Raw genomic sequence first — 20275 nt, forward strand, 5'->3', positions numbered from 1 at the left:
TCCTGTAGTGTATTACAGTCTGTCAGAGCGACTGTGTGGATCATATGAACGTTATAGAGCTTTTTAAATGAAACAGTAGAAGCCGTATCGCCCCCTACGCTTCCTGTAGTGTATTACAGTCTGTCAGAGCGACTGTGTGGATCATATGAACATTATAGAGCTTTTTAAATGAAACAGTAGAAGCCGTATCGCCCCCTACGCTTCCTGTAGTGTATTACAGTCTGTCAGAGTGACTGTGTGGATCATATGAACATTATAGAGCTTTTTAAATGAAACAGTAGAAGCCGTATCGCCCCCTACGCTTCCTGTAGTGTATTACAGTCTGTCAGAGCGACTGTGTGGATCATATGAACATTATAGAGCTGTTTAAATGAAACAGTAGAAGCCGTATCGCCCCCTACGCTTCCTGTAGTGTATTACAGTCTGTCAGAGCGACTGTGTGCATCATATGAACATTATAGAGCTTTTGAAATGAAACAGTAGAAGCCGTGTCGCCCCCTACGCTTCCTGTAGTGTATTACAGTCTGTCAGAGCGACTGTGTGGATCATAAGAACATTATAGAGCTTTTTAAATGAAGCAGTAGAAGCCGTATCGCCCCCTACGCTTCCTGTAGTGTATTACAGTCTGTCAGAGCGACTGTGTGGATCATATGAACATTATAGAGCTTTTTAAATGAAGCAGTAGAAGCCGTATCGCCCCCTACGCTTCCTGTAGTGTATTACAGTCTGTCAGAGCGACTGTGTGGATCATATGAACATTATAGAGCTTTTTAAATGAAACAGTAGAAGCCGTATCGCCCCCTACGCTTCCTGTAGTGTATTACAGTCTGTCAGAGCGACTGTGTGGATCATATGAACATTATAGAGCTTTTTAAATGAAACAGTAGAAGCCGTATCGCCCCCTACGCTTCCTGTAGTGTATTACAGTCTGTCAGAGCGACTGTGTGGATCATATGAACATTATAGAGCTTTTTAAATGAAACAGTAGAAGCCGTATCGCCCCCTACGCTTCCTGTAGTGTATTACAGTCTGTCAGAGCGACTGTGTGGATCATATGAACATTATAGAGCTTTTTAAATGAAACAGTAGAAGCCGTATCGCCCCCTACGCTTCCTGTAGTGTATTACAGTCTGTCAGAGCGACTGTGTGGATCATATGAACATTATAGAGCTTTTTAAATGAAACAGTAGAAGCCGTATCGCCCCCTACGCTTCCTGTAGTGTATTACAGTCTGTCAGAGCGACTGTGTGGATCATATGAACATTATAGAGCTTTTTAAATGAAACAGTAGAAGCCGTATCGCCCCCTACGCTTCCTGTAGTGTATTACAGTCTGTCAGAGCGACTGTGTGGATCATATGAACATTATAGAGCTTTTTAAATGAAACAGTAGAAGCCGTATCGCCCCCTACGCTTCCTGTAGTGTATTACGGTCTGTCAGAGCGACTGTGTGGATCATATGAACATTATAGAGCTTTTTAAATGAAACAGTAGAAGCCGTATCGCCCCCTACGCTTCCTGTAGTGTATTACGGTCTGTCAGAGCGACTGTGTGGATCATATGAACATTATAGAGCTTTTTAAATGAAACAGTAGAAGCCGTATCGCCCCCTACGCTTCCTGTAGTGTATTACAGTCTGTCAGAGCGACTGTGTGGATCATATGAACATTATAGAGCTTTTTAAATGAAACAGTAGAAGCCGTATCGCCCCCTACGCTTCCTGTAGTGTATTACAGTCTGTCAGAGCGACTGTGTGGATCATATGAACATTATAGAGCTTTTTAAATGAAACAGTAGAAGCCGTATCGCCCCCTACGCTTCCTATAGTGTATTACAGTCTGTCAGAGCGACTTTGTGGATCATATGAACATTATAGAGCTTTTTAAATGAAACAATAGAAGCCGTATCGCCCCCTACGCTTCCTATAGTGTATTACAGTCTGTCAGAGCGACTGTGTGGATCATATGAACATTATAGAGCTTTTTAAATGAAACAGTAGAAGCCGTATCGCCCCCTACGCTTCCTGTAGTGTATTACAGTCTGTCAGAGCGACTGTGTGGATCATATGAACATTATAGAGCTTTTTAAATGAAACAGTAGAAGCCGTATCGCCCCCTACGCTTCCTGTAGTGTATTACAGTCTGTCAGAGCGACTGTGTGGATCATATGAACATTATAGAGCTTTTTAAATGAAACAGTAGAAGCCGTATCGCCCCCTACGCTTCCTGTAGTGTATTACAGTCTGTCAGAGCGACTGTGTGGATCATATGAACATTATAGAGCTTTTTAAATGAAACAGTAGAAGCCGTATCGCCCCCTACGCTTCCTGTAGTGTATTACAGTCTGTCAGAGCGACTGTGTGGATCATATGAACATTATAGAGCTGTTTAAATGAAACAGTAGAAGCCGTATCGCCCCCTACGCTTCCTGTAGTGTATTACAGTCTGTCAGAGCGACTGTGTGGATCATATGAACATTATAGAGCTGTTTAAATGAAACAGTAGAAGCCGTATCGCCCCCTACGCTTCCTGTAGTGTATTACAGTCTGTCAGAGCGACTGTGTGGATCATATGAACATTATAGAGCTGTTTAAATGAAACAGTAGAAGCCGTATCGCCCCCTACGCTTCCTGTAGTGTATTACAGTCTGTCAGAGCGACTGTGTGGATCATATGAACATTATAGAGCTTTTTAAATGAAACAGTAGAAGCCGTATCGCCCCCTATGCTTCCTGTAGTGTATTACAGTCTGTCAGAGTGACTGTGTGGATCATATGAACATTATAGAGCTTTTTAAATGAAACAGTAGAAGCCGTATCGCCCCCTACGCTTCCTGTAGTGTATTACAGTCTGTCAGAGTGACTGTGTGGATCATATGAACATTATAGAGCTTTTTAAATGAAACAGTAGAAGCCGTATCGCCCCCTACGCTTCCTGTAGTGTATTACAGTCTGTCAGAGCGACTGTGTGGATCATATGAACATTATAGAGCTTTTTAAATGAAACAGTAGAAGCCGTATCGCCCCCTACGCTTCCTGTAGTGTATTACAGTCTGTCAGAGCGACTGTGTGGATCATATGAACATTATAGAGCTTTTTAAATGAAACAGTAGAAGCCGTATCGCCCCCTACGCTTCCTGTAGTGTATTACAGTCTGTCAGAGTGACTGTGTGGATCATATGAACATTATAGAGCTTTTTAAATGAAACAGTAGAAGCCGTATCGCCCCCTACGCTTCCTGTAGTGTATTACAGTCTGTCAGAGTGACTGTGTGGATCATATGAACATTATAGAGCTTTTTAAATGAAACAGTAGAAGCCGTATCGCCCCCTACGCTTCCTGTAGTGTATTACAGTCTGTCAGAGCGACTGTGTGGATCATATGAACATTATAGAGCTTTTTAAATGAAACAGTAGAAGCCGTATCGCCCCCTACGCTTCCTGTAGTGTATTACAGTCTGTCAGAGCGACTGTGTGGATCATATGAACATTATAGAGCTTTTTAAATGAAACAGTAGAAGCCGTATCGCCCCCTACGCTTCCTGTAGTGTATTACAGTCTGTCAGAGCGACTGTGTGGATCATATGAACATTAAAGAGCTTTTTAAATGAAACAGTAGAAGCCGTATCGCCCCCTACGCTTCCTGTAGTGTATTACAGTCTGTCAGAGCGACTGTGTGACATTATAGAGCATCATAAAGCACCTTTTATAAATGTTCCACTAATTGGCCAACAAGTGGAGGTTTTCACCTGTTTTCTGGGTCATGCGTGGTCATAGCCCGGGTGACGTAGCACATTCTGAGTGGGATGTATCTGCGATCTCCCTGCAGGGACAGTGATGGAGAGGTGGGGGCGTCTGAGTGGGGGCTGCCGAGGCGAGGGGATTCAGGAGGGGGCGTTTCCCATCCGATCTCAGACACTGGAGAGCCCTTCTTCACATACGGAGTGGCTTCTCTCATGTACTTCACTGTGAGAACACAAGAAGAAAGGCTGTGGTTAGAATCATCTCACCTCAGTCAAGAGAGCAAAGAGGAAATCGCTGCACTGAAGCACTTTTACAGCTACTGAGGAAACCAAAGCATAACGTAATCACACAACATGTGAAATTACATTGCTCTCTAACAGCGAGGCATCCGGTGTCGGAGCAGGCCGGTGGAAAGAGTTCTGTAAAGTGGAGGACTCGGGTTTAGCCGGGGAGTTAAAAGCAGGATAATCACCAAACTCTGCTGAACACGGATCCTCCAGCACCGCAGTTCATCATCCCTGAGCTAGAGGGATCTGTGAAGAGTGCAGGTCTACGGTAACTGACCGTCATAATCCAGATGATAAAAACAGAATTATGACGGATGCTTATTGATAAACATCCTTCTCAAGTATGACTACGCTACAGATGTAGGAATCTGTGGACTACACCCGTGTCCATATTAATGTTACATCTGTTTCCACAGCGATGCTTCACCTGTTTCCATAGTGACGCTATACCCGTTTCCATAGTGATGTTCCACCTGTGTCCATAGTGGCACCACACCCATTTACATAGTGACACTACACCCGTTTCCATAGTGATGCTATACCCGTTTCCATAGTGACGCTACACCCGTTTCCATAGTGACGCTACACCCGTTTCCATAGTCATGCTACACCCATTTCCAGTCATACTATTCCTATTTGCAGTGACGCTACCACCTGTTTTAATAGTGACGCTACCACCTGTTTCCATAGTGACGCTACCACCCGTTTTCATAGTGACGCTACCACCCGTTTTCAGTGACGCTACCACCCGTTTCCACAGTCATGCTATATCCATTTCCATAGTGATGCTACATCTTTTTCCCATAATGATGTTACAACCATTTCCATAGTAATGCTATACCTGTGCCCATGGTGGCAGCACACATATTTACATAGTGACACTACACCTGTATCCATAGTGATGCAACAGCTGTTTCCATAGTGACAGTATTTTCTGAGGATTACCTTTAATGGTATTTATCTCAGATGGACCAGAAACTGAAGGCCAATTACTTCAATTCTATGCAACTGCGTGATCGTCAGAGTGGAGCCCTCGTCACGTAAGCGCACCGCAGCCCCTCCGGCGCAGTCACTACAGACATTTAGCAGCGACTTCTGAAGAGAAGAGGTCACTCAGGGACAGCAGTAATGCACGAGTGCAGAAGGTTAAACCAGCCCACAGAGTTATTAAAATCCATTAGCGCCAAGAAAAACGTCTTCACTTCCACAGAATCAAGGACCCGACCGCTGACCGGGCAGAGGGTCTGTCAAACTTACTTACTGCCACTGCATCTGTGTAATTTGTGTGTCGTGGTAACTGTTTATATATTCCAAGCAGCACATGGAAACTAGAAGAAGACCAGCTGCTCATCTTCAGTGTTCTAGCTCACAGGAGAACACTGCTGTCTTTAAGAGGGTCTAAAGTTCCTGTATGATCCAAGCAGTCATGCATACGCGCACACACACAGACACACACACACACACACATACATATACACACACATATACACACACACACACACACACACATACATACATATACACACACATATACACACACACACACACACACACACATATACACACACATACACACACACACACACATATACAGACATACATACATATGCACAAACACACATGCACACACACACACACACACACATACACATACATACATACACACACACAGACACACATACAGACACACATACATACATATACACACACATGCATACACACACACACACACTCATATATATATATAAAGTTTCAGGGTGTTTTTTTACGTCTGCCACTGTTGTGCATGACTGCACTCTAATAAGCCCGAGTGTAACGTTCAGTAGTCGGACTATAGTCAATAAAAAGCTTGTTGACATAATGTGCTTAAGTAACCACTGTACCTCACTGCTGAGCTGCTGCACGAAGCTGGAAAAGCACATCATTCAGGTAAAGGCCCGACCGTCATCTGCCGGTTTATGATCCTGTACAATAATAAACCCACTGAAAGGCCGTGTTTGAACTCAGCCACACCCACAGTGATCACAACCAGGGCAAAGAGCCTCTGGGTTTTACAGTACGAGCTCACCCCATATGGCGAAAGTGACCGCATACCACTAACTGTTGACATTTCCTCTCACATAAACAGACGTGATGCGGGTAACTGAAGGCCACTGGACCAAAAGCTGATTTGGCAAGAAAAGATTGCACAATCAGATCTCATGACCAATAGTGCAAATCTTGGAACACTGTGTCAAATGTAACTGCAGGTTCAAATTTGGGTTCAATGACCTCCACTTGCCACAGCACTGCTCAGCACCCACAGAACCGCAGCACAGCTGGAACACCGTTCTGTTCACTCTGGAAGAACTTGCTGCTCAGCAATCTCAAGGTCGAACTGGAAGACAGGCCAAAGAGCAGAGCTTCAATGGAGCAGAGCTTCAATCCACACAAATATATCCCACATTCTCAGTCCAACCGACCCACAGCACCAAGCTCTACTCAAACTCTGTCCCAAATCCTCTCTCAATACTTTCTCAATGCTAGCCTGACAAAATTCCGTCTGAACGGACTGTAGCCAACAAAATTCTTTCTGAACCCAATAAAATTCAGTCTAAACCCGACTGTAGCTGACAATTCCATCTGAATCCAACTGTAGGTGACAAAATTCCGTCTGAATCTGACTGTAGCCGACAATTCCGTCTGAATCTGACTGTAGCCGACAATTCCGTCTGAATCTGACTGTAGCCGACACAATTCCGTCTGAATCTGACTGTAGCCGACACAATTCCGTCTGAATCTGACTGTAGCCGACACAATTCCGTCTGAATCTGACTGTAGCCGACACAATTCCGTCTGAATCTGACTGTAGCCGACACAATTCCGTCTGAATCTGACTGTAGCCGACACAATTCCGTCTGAATCTGACTGTAGCCGACAATTCCGTCTGAATCTGACTGCAGCCGACAATTCCGTCTGAATCTGACTGTAGCCGACAATTCCATCTGAATCCAACTGTAGCTAACAATTCCATCTGAATCCAACTGTAGGTGACAAAATTCCATCTGAATCTGACTGTAGCCGACAATTCCGTCTGAATCTGACTGTAGCTGACAAAATTCCATCTGGACCCGACTGTGGCCTACAAAATTCTGTCTGAACCCGACTGTAGCTGGCAAAATTCCATCTGAATCCAACTGTAGTGAATGTTGCAGAGTCTCAATCACATTCCGCTTCTTCTGTCAGACAGTGGGAATGAAATATTGCTGTTGATCATTTCTCATCATTACTCTGGTCCTATATTGGGATTTTTCATGCAAAGTGTCAAGCGAAGCGGATTCCTGATTCCTGATATGCTTTCCTCCCTAATTTGATGATTTTAGAGAAACAGGTTATGCTAGTCTCAAGGCTTCTGAGGAAAAGTCGATCTTTAACGAGATGAAGGACACGCCACTTTAAACACACACTCTACTGTACTCTGTGTGCTTGTCCTACATTTTGTGTGAAACAGCCTTGGGCAGTGAAACTAAAGCACTTTTAACCTGTTAACCAACCTCTAAATGAGCGCTGCGCGACCCACGGCCTGAACCAATCACAATCGGTTTCATCAATACTTCTCTGATACGACCCACGGCCTGAACCAATCACAATCGGTTTCATCAATACTTCTCTGATACGACCCACGGCCTGAACCAATCACAATCGGTTTCATCAATACTTCTCTGATACGTTTAATGGAAAATGAGGACAATATCCACCAAACACCGCCCACAAAACGGCGGCTTTCCAAGCAGCATGTTTTGCATTTGTATTCTTTACTGATGATTTTCAGAATCTGACCGTTAATTAAAGCCTTAACAGCGTGACCTTTCACACACATACAAAACAAACACTATTAGAAATGAATAACCGACTCTAAATGTAGGTATTTTGATATAAACCGAGTCTGTTCTACAGTTTCTCATTAGACTGAATGAATAACCGACTCTAAATGTAGGTATTGTGATATAAACCGAGTCCGTTCTACAGTTTCTCATTAGGCTGAATGAATAACCGGCTCTAAATGTAGGTATTGTGATATAAACCGAGTCCGTTCTACAGTTTCTCATTAGGCTGAATGAATAACCGACTCTAAATGTAGGTATTGTGATATAAACCGAGTCCGTTCTACAGTTTCTCATTAGACTGAATGAATAACCGACTCTAAATGTAGGTATTGTGATATAAACCGAGTCCGTTCTACAGTTTCTCATTAGGCTGAATGAATAACCGACTCTAAATGTAGGTATTGTGATATAAACCGAGTCCGTTCTACAGTTTCTCATTAGGCTGAATGAATAACCGACTCTAAATGTAGGTATTGTGATATAAACCGAGTCCGTTCTACAGTTTCTCATTAGGCTGAATGAATAACCGACTCTAAATGTAGGTATTGTGATATAAACCGAGTCCGTTCTACAGTTTCTCATTAGGCTGAATGAATAACCGACTCTAAATGTAGGTATTGTGATATAAACCGAGTCCGTTCTACAGTTTCTCATTAGACTGAATGAATAACCGACTCTAAATGTAGGTATTGTGATATAAACCGAGTCCGTTCTACAGTTTCTCATTAGGCTGAATGAATAACCGACTCTAAATGTAGGTATTGTGATATAAACCGAGTCCGTTCTACAGTTTCTCATTAGGCTGAATGAATAACCGACTCTAAATGTAGGTATTGTGATATAAACCGAGTCCGTTCTACAGTTTCTCATTAGACTGAATGAATAACCGACTCTAAATGTAGGTATTGTGATATAAACCGAGTCCGTTCTACAGTTTCTCATTAGGCTGAATGAATAACCGACTCTAAATGTAGGTATTGTGATATAAACCGAGTCCGTTCTACAGTTTCTCATTAGACTGAATGAATAACCGACTCTAAATATAGGTATTGTGATATAAACCGAGTCCGTTCTACAGTTTCTCATTAGACTGAATGAATAACCGACTCTAAATGTAGGTATTGTGATATAAACCGAGTCCGTTCTACAGTTTCTCATTAGACTGAATGAATAACCGACTCTAAATGTAGGTATTGTGATATAAACCGAGTCCGTTCTACAGTTTCTCGTTAGACTGAATGAATAACCGACTCTAAATGTAGGTATTGTGATATAAACCGAGTCCGTTCTACAGTTTCTCGTTAGACTGAATGAATAACCGACTCTAAATGTAGGTATTGTGATATAAACCGAGTCCGTTCTACAGTTTCTCGTTAGGCTGAATGAATAACCGACTCTAAATGTAGGTACTGTGATATAAACCGAGTCCGTTCTACAGTTTCTCATTAGACTGAATGAATAACCGACTCTAAATGTAGGTATTGTGATATAAACCGAGTCCGTTCTACAGTTTCTCATTAGGCTGAATGAATAACCGACTCTAAATGTAGGTATTGTGATATAAACCGAGTCCGTTCTACAGTTTCTCATTAGGCTGAATGAATAACCGACTCTAAATGTAGGTATTGTGATATAAACCGAGTCCGTTCTACAGTTTCTCATTAGGCTGAATGAATAACCGACTCTAAATGTAGGTATTGTGATATAAACCGAGTCCGTTCTACAGTTTCTCATTAGGCTGAATGAATAACCGACTCTAAATGTAGGTATTGTGATATAAACCGAGTCCGTTCTACAGTTTCTCATTAGGCTGAATGAATAACCGACTCTAAATGTAGGTATTGTGATATAAACCGAGTCCGTTCTACAGTTTCTCATTAGGCTGAATGAATAACCGACTCTAAATGTAGGTATTGTGATATAAACCGAGTCCGTTCTACAGTTTCTCATTAGACTGAATGAATAACCGACTCTAAATGTAGGTATTGTGATATAAACCGAGTCCGTTCTACAGTTTCTCATTAGGCTGAATGAATAACCGACTCTAAATGTAGGTATTGTGATATAAACCGAGTCCGTTCTACAGTTTCTCATTAGGCTGAATGAATAACCGACTCTAAATGTAGGTATTGTGATATAAACCGAGTCCGTTCTACAGTTTCTCATTAGGCTGAATGAATAACCGACTCTAAATGTAGGTATTGTGATATAAACCGAGTCCGTTCTACAGTTTCTCATTAGGCTGAATGAATAACCGACTCTAAATGTAGGTATTGTGATATAAACCGAGTCCGTTCTACAGTTTCTCATTAGGCTGAATGAATAACCGACTCTAAATGTAGGTATTGTGATATAAACCGAGTCCGTTCTACTGTTTCTCATTAGGCTGATTGAATAACCGACTCTAAATGTAGGTATTGTGATATAAACCGAGTCCGTTCTACAGTTTCTCATTAGGCTGAATGAATAACCGACTCTAAATGTAGGTATTGTGATATAAACCGAGTCCGTTCTACAGTTTCTCATTAGACTGAATGAATAACCGACTCTAAATGTAGGTATTGTGATATAAACCGAGTCCGTTCTACAGTTTCTCATTAGACTGAATGAATAACCGACTCTAAATGTAGGTATTGTGATATAAACCGAGTCCGTTCTACAGTTTCTCATTAGACTGAATGAATAACCGACTCTAAATGTAGGTATTGTGATATAAACCGAGTCCGTTCTACAGTTTCTCATTAGACTGAATGAATAACCGACTCTAAATGTAGGTATTGTGATATAAACCGAGTCCGTTCTACAGTTTCTCATTAGACTGAATGAATAACCGACTCTAAATGTAGGTATTGTGATATAAACCGAGTCCGTTCTACAGTTTCTCATTAGGCTGAATGAATAACCGACTCTAAATGTAGGTATTGTGATATAAACCGAGTCCGTTCTACAGTTTCTCATTAGGCTGAATGAATAACCGACTCTAAATGTAGGTATTGTGATATAAACCGAGTCCGTTCTACAGTTTCTCATTAGACTGAATGAATAACCGACTCTAAATGTAGGTATTGTGATATAAACCGAGTCCGTTCTACAGTTTCTCATTAGACTGAATGAATAACCGACTCTAAATGTAGGTATTGTGATATAAACCGAGTCCGTTCTACAGTTTCTCATTAGGCTGAATGAATAACCGGCTCTAAATGTAGGTATTGTGATATAAACCGAGTCCGTTCTACAGTTTCTCATTAGGCTGAATGAATAACCGACTCTAAATGTAGGTATTGTGATATAAACCGAGTCCGTTCTACAGTTTCTCATTAGGCTGAATGAATAACCGACTCTAAATGTAGGTATTGTGATATAAACCGAGTCCGTTCTACAGTTTCTCATTAGACTGAATGAATAACCGACTCTAAATGTAGGTATTGTGATATAAACCGAGTCCGTTCTACAGTTTCTCATTAGGCTGAATGAATAACCGACTCTAAATGTAGGTATTGTGATATAAACCGAGTCCGTTCTACAGTTTCTCATTAGACTGAATGAATAACCGGCTCTAAATGTAGGTATTGTGATATAAACCGAGTCCGTTCTACAGTTTCTCATTAGACTGAATGAATAACCGACTCTAAATGTAGGTATTGTGATATAAACCGAGTCCGTTCTACAGTTTCTCATTAGACTGAATGAATAACCGACTCTAAATGTAGGTATTGTGATATAAACCGAGTCTGTTCTACAGTTTCTCATTAGACTGAATGAATAACCGACTCTAAATGTAGGTATTGTGATATAAACCGAGTCCGTTCTACAGTTTCTCATTAGACTGAATGAATAACCGGCTCTAAATGTAGGTAACTTCTGCTGGAGTGAATCACATCCGAGTCAACGTTACGCTGACCTTGTGTGGCTATAATTATCAGCGGTACGACACACCTTGAGCCGTATTATCACTGAACAGGAGTTCCAGCGCGTTTCATCACCCGGGTTTCATTGTTCCGGCCTCTGAGGAATGTTTTCACTTCATGCTGGAATCGAATGTTTATTTAAACAGCAGTGCTCAGTGCCTGAGGCGTATCTACAGGTCCAGACGCTCCAATCCAATTTCTCTGAGAATCCCGACACTATTAATCTCTGTGTAATTAGTTCTGCTACAATAGGACGCATCGCAGCGCTCCATGTGCCCGAACTTATCGGCCCGAAACATCAGGTGTAGTCCATAACCGGCGCTTTGTGAGCCGTTCGTTTATGCGGTCAGAGTCATTCCAGCCTGTTTGATTCTCGGAGAATGGAAGGCTTTGTTTGCAGAGGAAGAAAAGACGGCTAATTTGAGATACGTACGTCGGGATGTGGGGTGTTGCAGAGCAACAAAAGGCTGCTTGTAAAAAGCCGTAATTGCAGACTTTTCCTCTTCCTCCGCCTCAATGACGAGCAGATATCGCATCACCAAAGCCCAGCGCACCGCTAGGCTTTCATCTCGCCGCGCACCTTCACTCAGATGTCCTGTTCAAACTTTTAACACGGCTCTCGACAATCTGTCAAACATGACAGACGCCCAGCATTAGCAAGCAGCAGAGACACATCAACAATGGGAAGAAATGATTGACAAAAGTATAAACCAAACCTAAAAACCTCGTGTATTACAGTCTGTCAGAGCGACTGTGTGGATCATATGAACATTATAGAGCTTTTTAAATGAAACAGTAGAAGCCGTATCGCCCCCTACGCTTCCTGTAGTGTATTACAGTCTGTCAGAGCGACTGTGTGGATCATATGAACATTATAGAGCTTTTTAAATGAAACAGTAGAAGCCGTATCGCCCCCTACGCTTCCTGTAGTGTATTACAGTCTGTCAGAGCGACTGTGTGGATCATATGAACATTATAGAGCTTTTTAAATGAAACAGTAGAAGCCGTATCGCCCCCTACGCTTCCTGTAGTGTATTACAGTCTGTCAGAGCGACTGTGTGGATCATATGAACATTATAGAGCTTTTTAAATGAAACAGTAGAAGCCGTATCGCCCCCTACGCTTCCTGTAGTGTATTACAGTCTGTCAGAGCGACTGTGTGGATCATATGAACATTATAGAGCTTTATAAATGAAACAGTAGAAGCCGTATCGCCCCCTACGCTTCCTGTAGTGTATTACAGTCTGTCAGAGCGACTGTGTGGATCATGTGAACGTTATAGAGCTTTTTAAATGAAACAGTAGAAGCCGTATCGCCCCCTACGCTTCCTGTAGTGTATTACAGTCTGTCAGAGCGACTGTGTGGATCATGTGAACGTTATAGAGCTTTTTAAATGAAACAGTAGAAGCCGTATCGCCCCCTACGCTTCCTGTAGTGTATTACAGTCTGTCAGAGCGACTGTGTGGATCATATGAACATTATAGAGCTTTTTAAATGAAACAGTAGAAGCCGTATCGCCCCCTACGCTTCCTGTAGTGTATTACAGTCTGTCAGAGCGACTGTGTGGATCATATGAACATTATAGAGCTTTTTAAATGAAACAGTAGAAGCCGTATCGCCCCCTACGCTTCCTGTAGTGTATTACAGTCTGTCAGAGCGACTGTGTGGATCATATGAACATTATAGAGCTTTTTAAATGAAACAGTAGAAGCCGTATCGCCCCCTACGCTTCCTGTAGTGTATTACAGTCTTTCAGAGCGACTGTGTGGATCATATGAACATTATAGATCTTTTTAAATGAAACAGTAGAAGCCGTATCGCCCCCTACGCTTCCTGTAGTGTATTACAGTCTGTCAGAGCGACTGTGTGGATCATATGAACATTATAGAGCTTTTTAAATGAAACAGTAGAAGCCGTATCGCCCCCTACGCTTCCTGTAGTGTATTACAGTCTGTCAGAGCGACTGTGTGGATCATATGAACATTATAGAGCTTTTTAAATGAAACAGTAGAAGCCGTATCGCCCCCTACGCTTCCTGTAGTGTATTACAGTCTGTCAGAGCGACTGTGTGGATCATATGAACATTATAGAGCTTTTTAAATGAAACAGTAGAAGCCGTATCGCCCCCTACGCTTCCTGTAGTGTATTACAGTCTGTCAGAGCGACTGTGTGGATCATATGAACATTATAGAGCTTTTTAAATGAAACAGTAGAAGCCGTATCGCCCCCTACGCTTCCTGTAGTGTATTACAGTCTGTCAGAGCGACTGTGTGGATCATATGAACATTATAGAGCTTTTTAAATGAAACAGTAGAAGCCGTATCGCCCCCTACGCTTCCTGTAGTGTATTACAGTCTGTCAGAGCGACTGTGTGGATCATATGAACATTATAGAGCTTTTTAAATGAAACAGTAGAAGCCGTATCGCCCCCTACGCTTCCTGTAGTGTATTACAGTCTGTCAGAGCGACTGTGTGGATCATATGAACATTATAGAGCTTTTTAAATGAAACAGTAGAAGCCGTATCGCCCCCTACGCTTCCTGTAGTGTATTACAGTCTGTCAGAGCGACTGTGTGGATCATATGAACATTATAGAGCTTTTTAAATGAAACAGTAGAAGCCGTATCGCCCCCTACGCTTCCTGTAGTGTATTACAGTCTGTCAGAGCGACTGTGTGGATCATATGAACATTATAGAGCTTTTTAAATGAAACAGTAGAAGCCGTATCGCCCCCTACGCTTCCTGTAGTGTATTACAGTCTGTCAGAGCGACTGTGTGGATATGAACATTATAGAGCTTTTTAAATGAAGCAGTAGAAGTCGTATCGCCCCCTACGCTTCCTGTAGTGTATTACAGTCTGTCAGAGCGACTGTGTGGATCATATGAACATTATAGAGCTTTTTAAATGAAACAGTAGAAGCCGTATCGCCCCCTACGCTTCCTGTAGTGTATTACAGTCTGTCAGAGCGACTGTGTGGATCATATGAACATTATAGAGCTTTTTAAATGAAACAGTAGAAGCTGTATCGCCCCCTACGCTTCCTGTAGTGTATTACAGTCTGTCAGAGCGACTGTGTGGATCATATGAACATTATAGAGCTTTTTAAATGAAACAGTAGAAGCCGTATCGCCCCCTACGCTTCCTGTAGTGTATTACAGTCTGTCAGAGCGACTGTGTGGATCATATGAACATTATAGAGCTTTTTAAATGAAACAGTAGAAGCCGTATCGCCCCCTACGCTTCCTGTAGTGTATTACAGTCTGTCAGAGCGACTGTGTGGATCATATGAACATTATAGAGCTTTTTAAATGAAACAGTAGAAGCCGTATCGCCCCCTACGCTTCCTGTAGTGTATTACAGTCTTTCAGAGCGACTGTGTGGATCATATGAACATTATAGATCTTTTTAAATGAAACAGTAGAAGCCGTATCGCCCCCTACGCTTCCTGTAGTGTATTACAGTCTGTCAGAGCGACTGTGTGGATCATATGAACATTATAGAGCTTTTTAAATGAAACAGTAGAAGCCGTATCGCCCCCTACGCTTCCTGTAGTGTATTACAGTCTGTCAGAGCGACTGTGTGGATCATATGAACATTATAGAGCTTTTTAAATGAAACAGTAGAAGCCGTATCGCCCCCTACGCTTCCTGTAGTGTATTACAGTCTGTCAGAGCGACTGTGTGGATCATATGAACATTATAGAGCTTTTTAAATGAAACAGTAGAAGCCGTATCGCCCCCTACGCTTCCTGTAGTGTATTACAGTCTGTCAGAGCGACTGTGTGGATCATATGAACATTATAGAGCTTTTTAAATGAAACAGTAGAAGCCGTATCGCCCCCTACGCTTCCTGTAGTGTATTACAGTCTGTCAGAGCGACTGTGTGGATCATATGAACATTATAGAGCTTTTTAAATGAAACAGTAGAAGCCGTATCGCCCCCTACGCTTCCTGTAGTGTATTACAGTCTGTCAGAGCGACTGTGTGGATCATATGAACATTATAGAGCTTTTTAAATGAAACAGTAGAAGCCGTATCGCCCCCTACGCTTCCTGTAGTGTATTACAGTCTGTCAGAGCGACTGTGTGGATCATATGAACATTATAGAGCTTTTTAAATGAAACAGTAGAAGCCGTATCGCCCCCTACGCTTCCTGTAGTGTATTACAGTCTGTCAGAGCGACTGTGTGGATCATATGAACATTATAGAGCTTTTTAAATGAAACAGTAGAAGCCGTATCGCCCCCTACGCTTCCTGTAGTGTATTACAGTCTGTCAGAGCGACTGTGTGGATCATATGAACATTATAGAGCTTTTTAAATGAAACAGTAGAAGCCGTATCGCCCCCTACGCTTCCTGTAGTGTATTACAGTCTGTCAGAGCGACTGTGTGGATATGAACATTATAGAGCTTTTTAAATGAAGCAGTAGAAGTCGTATCGCCCCCTACGCTTCCTGTAGTGTATTACAGTCTGTCAGAGCGACTGTGTGGATCATATGAACATTATAGAGCTTTTTAAATGAAACAGTAGAAGCCGTATCGCCCCCTACGCTTCCTGTAGTGTATTACAGTCTGTCAGAGCGACTGTGTGGATCATATGAACATTATAGAGCTTTTTAAATGAAACAGTAGAAGCTGTATCGCCCCCTACGCTTCCTGTAGTGTATTACAGTCTGTCAGAGCGACTGTGTGGATCATATGAACATTATAGAGCTTTTTAAATGAAACAGTAGAAGCCGTATCGCCCCCTACGCTTCCTGTAGTGTATTACAGTCTGTCAGAGCGACTGTGTGGATCATATGAACATTATAGAGCTTTTTAAATGAAACAGTAGAAGCCGTATCGCCCCCTACGCTTCCTGTAGTGTATTACAGTCTGTCAGAGCGACTGTGTGGATCATATGAACATTATAGAGCTTTTTAAATGAAACAGTAGAAGCCGTATCGCCCCCTACGCTTCCTGTAGTGTATTACAGTCTGTCAGAGCGACTGTGTGGATCATATGAACATTATAGAGCTTTTTAAATGAAACAGTAGAAGCCGTATCGCCCCCTACGCTTCCTGTAGAGTATTACAGTCTGTCAGAGCGACTGTGTGGATCATATGAACATTATAGAGCTTTTTAAATGAAACAGTAGAAGCCGTATCGCCCCCTACGCTTCCTGTAGTGTATTACAGTCTGTCAGAGCGACCGTGTGGATCATATGAACATTATAGAGCTTTTTAAATGAAACAGTAGAAGCCGTATCGCCCCCTACGCTTCCTGTAGTGTATTACAGTCTGTCAGAGCGACCGTGTGGATCATATGAACATTATAGAGCTTTTTAAATGAAACAGTAGAAGCCGTATCGCCCCCTACGCTTCCTGTAGTGTATTACAGTCTGTCAGAGCGACCGTGTGGATCATATGAACATTATAGAGCTTTTTAAATGAAACAGTAGAAGCCGTATCGCCCCCTACGCTTCCTGTAGCGTATTACAGTCTGTCAGAGCGACCGTGTGGATCATATGAACATTATAGAGCTTTTTAAATGAAACAGTAGAAGCCGTATCGCCCCCTACGCTTCCTGTAGTGTATTACAGTCTGTCAGAGCGACTGTGTGGATCATATGAACATTATAGAGCTTTTTAAATGAAACAGTAGAAGCCGTATCGCCCCCTACGCTTCCTGTAGTGTATTACAGTCTGTCAGAGCGACTGTGTGGATCATATGAACATTATAGAGCTTTTTAAATGAAACAGTAGAAGCCGTATCGCCCCCTACGCTTCCTGTAGTGTATTACAGTCTGTCAGAGCGACTGTGTGGATCATATGAACATTATAGAGCTTTTTAAATGAAACAGTAGAAGCCGTATCGCCCCCTACGCTTCCTGTAGTGTATTACAGTCTGTCAGAGCGACTGTGTGGATCATATGAACATTATAGAGCTTTTTAAATGAAACAGTAGAAGCCGTATCGCCCCCTACGCTTCCTATAGTGTATTACAGTCTGTCAGAGCGACTGTGTGGATCATATGAACATTATAGAGCTTTTTAAATGAAACAGTAGAAGCCGTATCGCCCCCTACGCTTCCTGTAGTGTATTACAGTCTGTCAGAGCGACTGTGTGGATCATATGAACATTATAGAGCTTTTTAAATGAAACAATAGAAGCCGTATCGCCCCCTACGCTTCCTGTAGTGTATTACAGTCTGTCAGAGCGACTGTGTGGATCATATGAACATTATAGAGCTTTTTAAATGAAACAGTAGAAGCCGTATCGCCCCCTACGCTTCCTGTAGTGTATTACGGTCTGTCAGAGCGACTGTGTGGATCATATGAACATTATAGAGCTTTTTAAATGAAACAGTAGAAGCCGTATCGCCCCCTACGCTTCCTGTAGTGTATTACAGTTTGTCAGAGCGACTGTGTGGATCATATGAACGTTATAGAGCTTTTTAAATGAAACAGTAGAAGCCGTATCGCCCCCTACGCTTCCTGTAGTGTATTACAGTCTGTCAGAGCGACTGTGTGGATCATATGAACATTATAGAGCTTTTTAATTGAAACAGTAGAAGCCGTATCGCCCCCTACGCTTCCTGTAGTGTATTACAGTCTGTCAGAGCGACTGTGTGGATCATATGAACATTATAGAGCTTTTTAAATGAAACAGTAGAAGCCGTATCGCCCCCTACGCTTCCTGTAGTGTATTACAGTCTGTCAGAGCGACTGTGTGGATCATATGAACATTATAGAGCTTTTTAAATGATACAGTAGAAGCCGTATCGCCCCCTACGCTTCCTGTAGTGTATTACAGTCTGTCAGAGCGACTGTGTGGATCATATGAACATTATAGAGCTTTTTAAATGAAACAGTAGAAGCCGTATCGCCCCCTACGCTTCCTGTAGTGTATTACAGTCTGTCAGAGCGGCTGTGTGGAGCCCCGTGCTCACAGACATTCCTCCATGTCTAGATGTCCACAAGGTTCCAGCGTGAAGCACCGAATCACAGCGATACAAACAGAATTACTCATCAGGTCACGGCGTCTCTACAGCCGTGTCGCACGCTCAACCAGACCACAGGTCGATCTGAAACCAGACAGCAGCTCAGACTCCACGGATCTGGTCATCAGATTGTGACTAAACAATGAGTAGGACACATCTGCGTCCACTGAAGCTCAGGGGAAAGCCCAGGTGCGGAACTGGGACGCTTTTTTTTTCCTGAGCGCCGTTGGAGAGCTCAAGGCCAAAGGAGGTCAAAATACAACAATACGGCAGGACGAGCCGCTGTGGAAATGATTAACACGTACGCGGTCAGCGCGAGGGTCAGACGGAGCTCCCCTCACAGCCAGCGCGGAGGAAACAGTCTGACTGTGGAGTTCAGAAGATCAGAAGCTCTTACAGGAAACGCCGGCCGTTCTCCAACCCTAATCCACTTAATCTAGAACATACACAGACCAGCAGGAGTTACGGCACCGAGCTTCACCCTGAACAGTGCGCCGCCCGAGGAAAAGCCACCGGGACGCACCGATGTGGCAACTCTGGGCCGACACCTGATATGTGTGTAAATATCGGCCCACGCCGGCGCAGAAACCTATAAATTATCAGAATATAACACTTATTTCTGTAAAGTCACAAATTAGGGCTGCGCGATTTTGGCAAAAATCATAATCACGATTATTCTGATTAATATTGAGATCACGACTATTTAACACGATGGCTCTGACTCTGGAAACGTCGCGCATTTACTGAACTTTAAAAAACATTAATTCATTGAATTTAGATTAGACTGAAGATTTAAGCCAAAACACTGCACTTTAAGCTGCCACAGGCATGAAGTGCTAATAACTTTACATCTACAAGGTGGACCGACAAGGTAGGAGTCCAGCAGCACTGCTGTGTCTGATCCACTCACACCAGCACAACACACACTAACACAACACCACCACGTCAGTGTCAGTGCTGAGAATGATCCACCACCCAAACAGTACCTGCTGCGTGAAGGTACGCAGCTTTGATGAATTAGGGCCACTGTGTCCAGATATTGTCCAGCTGCTAGTCTGCTTTATTACTCTCTCTGATCTCTAACGGCCCGGTTCCTCTTCCGAGATCGGATCAATAAAACGTAAACCTCTCAGTTCAGCGCCGCTGTAATCTCCGATTTACATTCCTGCAGGTTGTTACCCTCACGCTAGCGCGCTCCCGAGGTCACGGACACTCCACACGCCTGGACGTATGAGGCTTAATGAGCTCCAACACACCCAGCGCTGGAGCCCGTTCAGCCGCCGTGTCGCAACACCGGTCAGCTTATCTGCCTCCATGTGACCAAAACAGGTTTCAGCTGCGCTCTGAAAGTATGTTAACAAGATCGCAACAGATATGAAGCACCACCGAACACTCCCCAGCACAGAGAACCCCCACCCCCACCCAAACACTCCCCAGCACAGAGAACCCCCACCCCCCCACCCAAACTCCCCAGCACAGAGAACCCCCACCCCCCA

General features: G+C 43.0%; 1 protein-coding gene across 2 annotated transcripts in view; it reads right to left on the reverse strand.

Annotated features, from left to right (window-relative positions):
• The window catches only part of sntb1 (syntrophin, basic 1), a 50006-nt gene that overhangs the window by 25082 nt on the left and 4649 nt on the right, over positions 1-20275 (reverse strand). For both annotated transcript variants that reach the window (XM_017686714.2, XM_017686713.2), the window contains exon 3: positions 3745-3961. In XM_017686714.2, coding sequence (XP_017542203.1) covers positions 3745-3961 — 217 coding nt within the window. The remainder of the gene's footprint in view (positions 1-3744; positions 3962-20275) is intronic.

The sequence above is a fragment of the Pygocentrus nattereri genome, chromosome 3 (assembly GCF_015220715.1).
Source record: "Pygocentrus nattereri isolate fPygNat1 chromosome 3, fPygNat1.pri, whole genome shotgun sequence".
Lineage (NCBI taxonomy): Eukaryota > Metazoa > Chordata > Actinopteri > Characiformes > Serrasalmidae > Pygocentrus > Pygocentrus nattereri.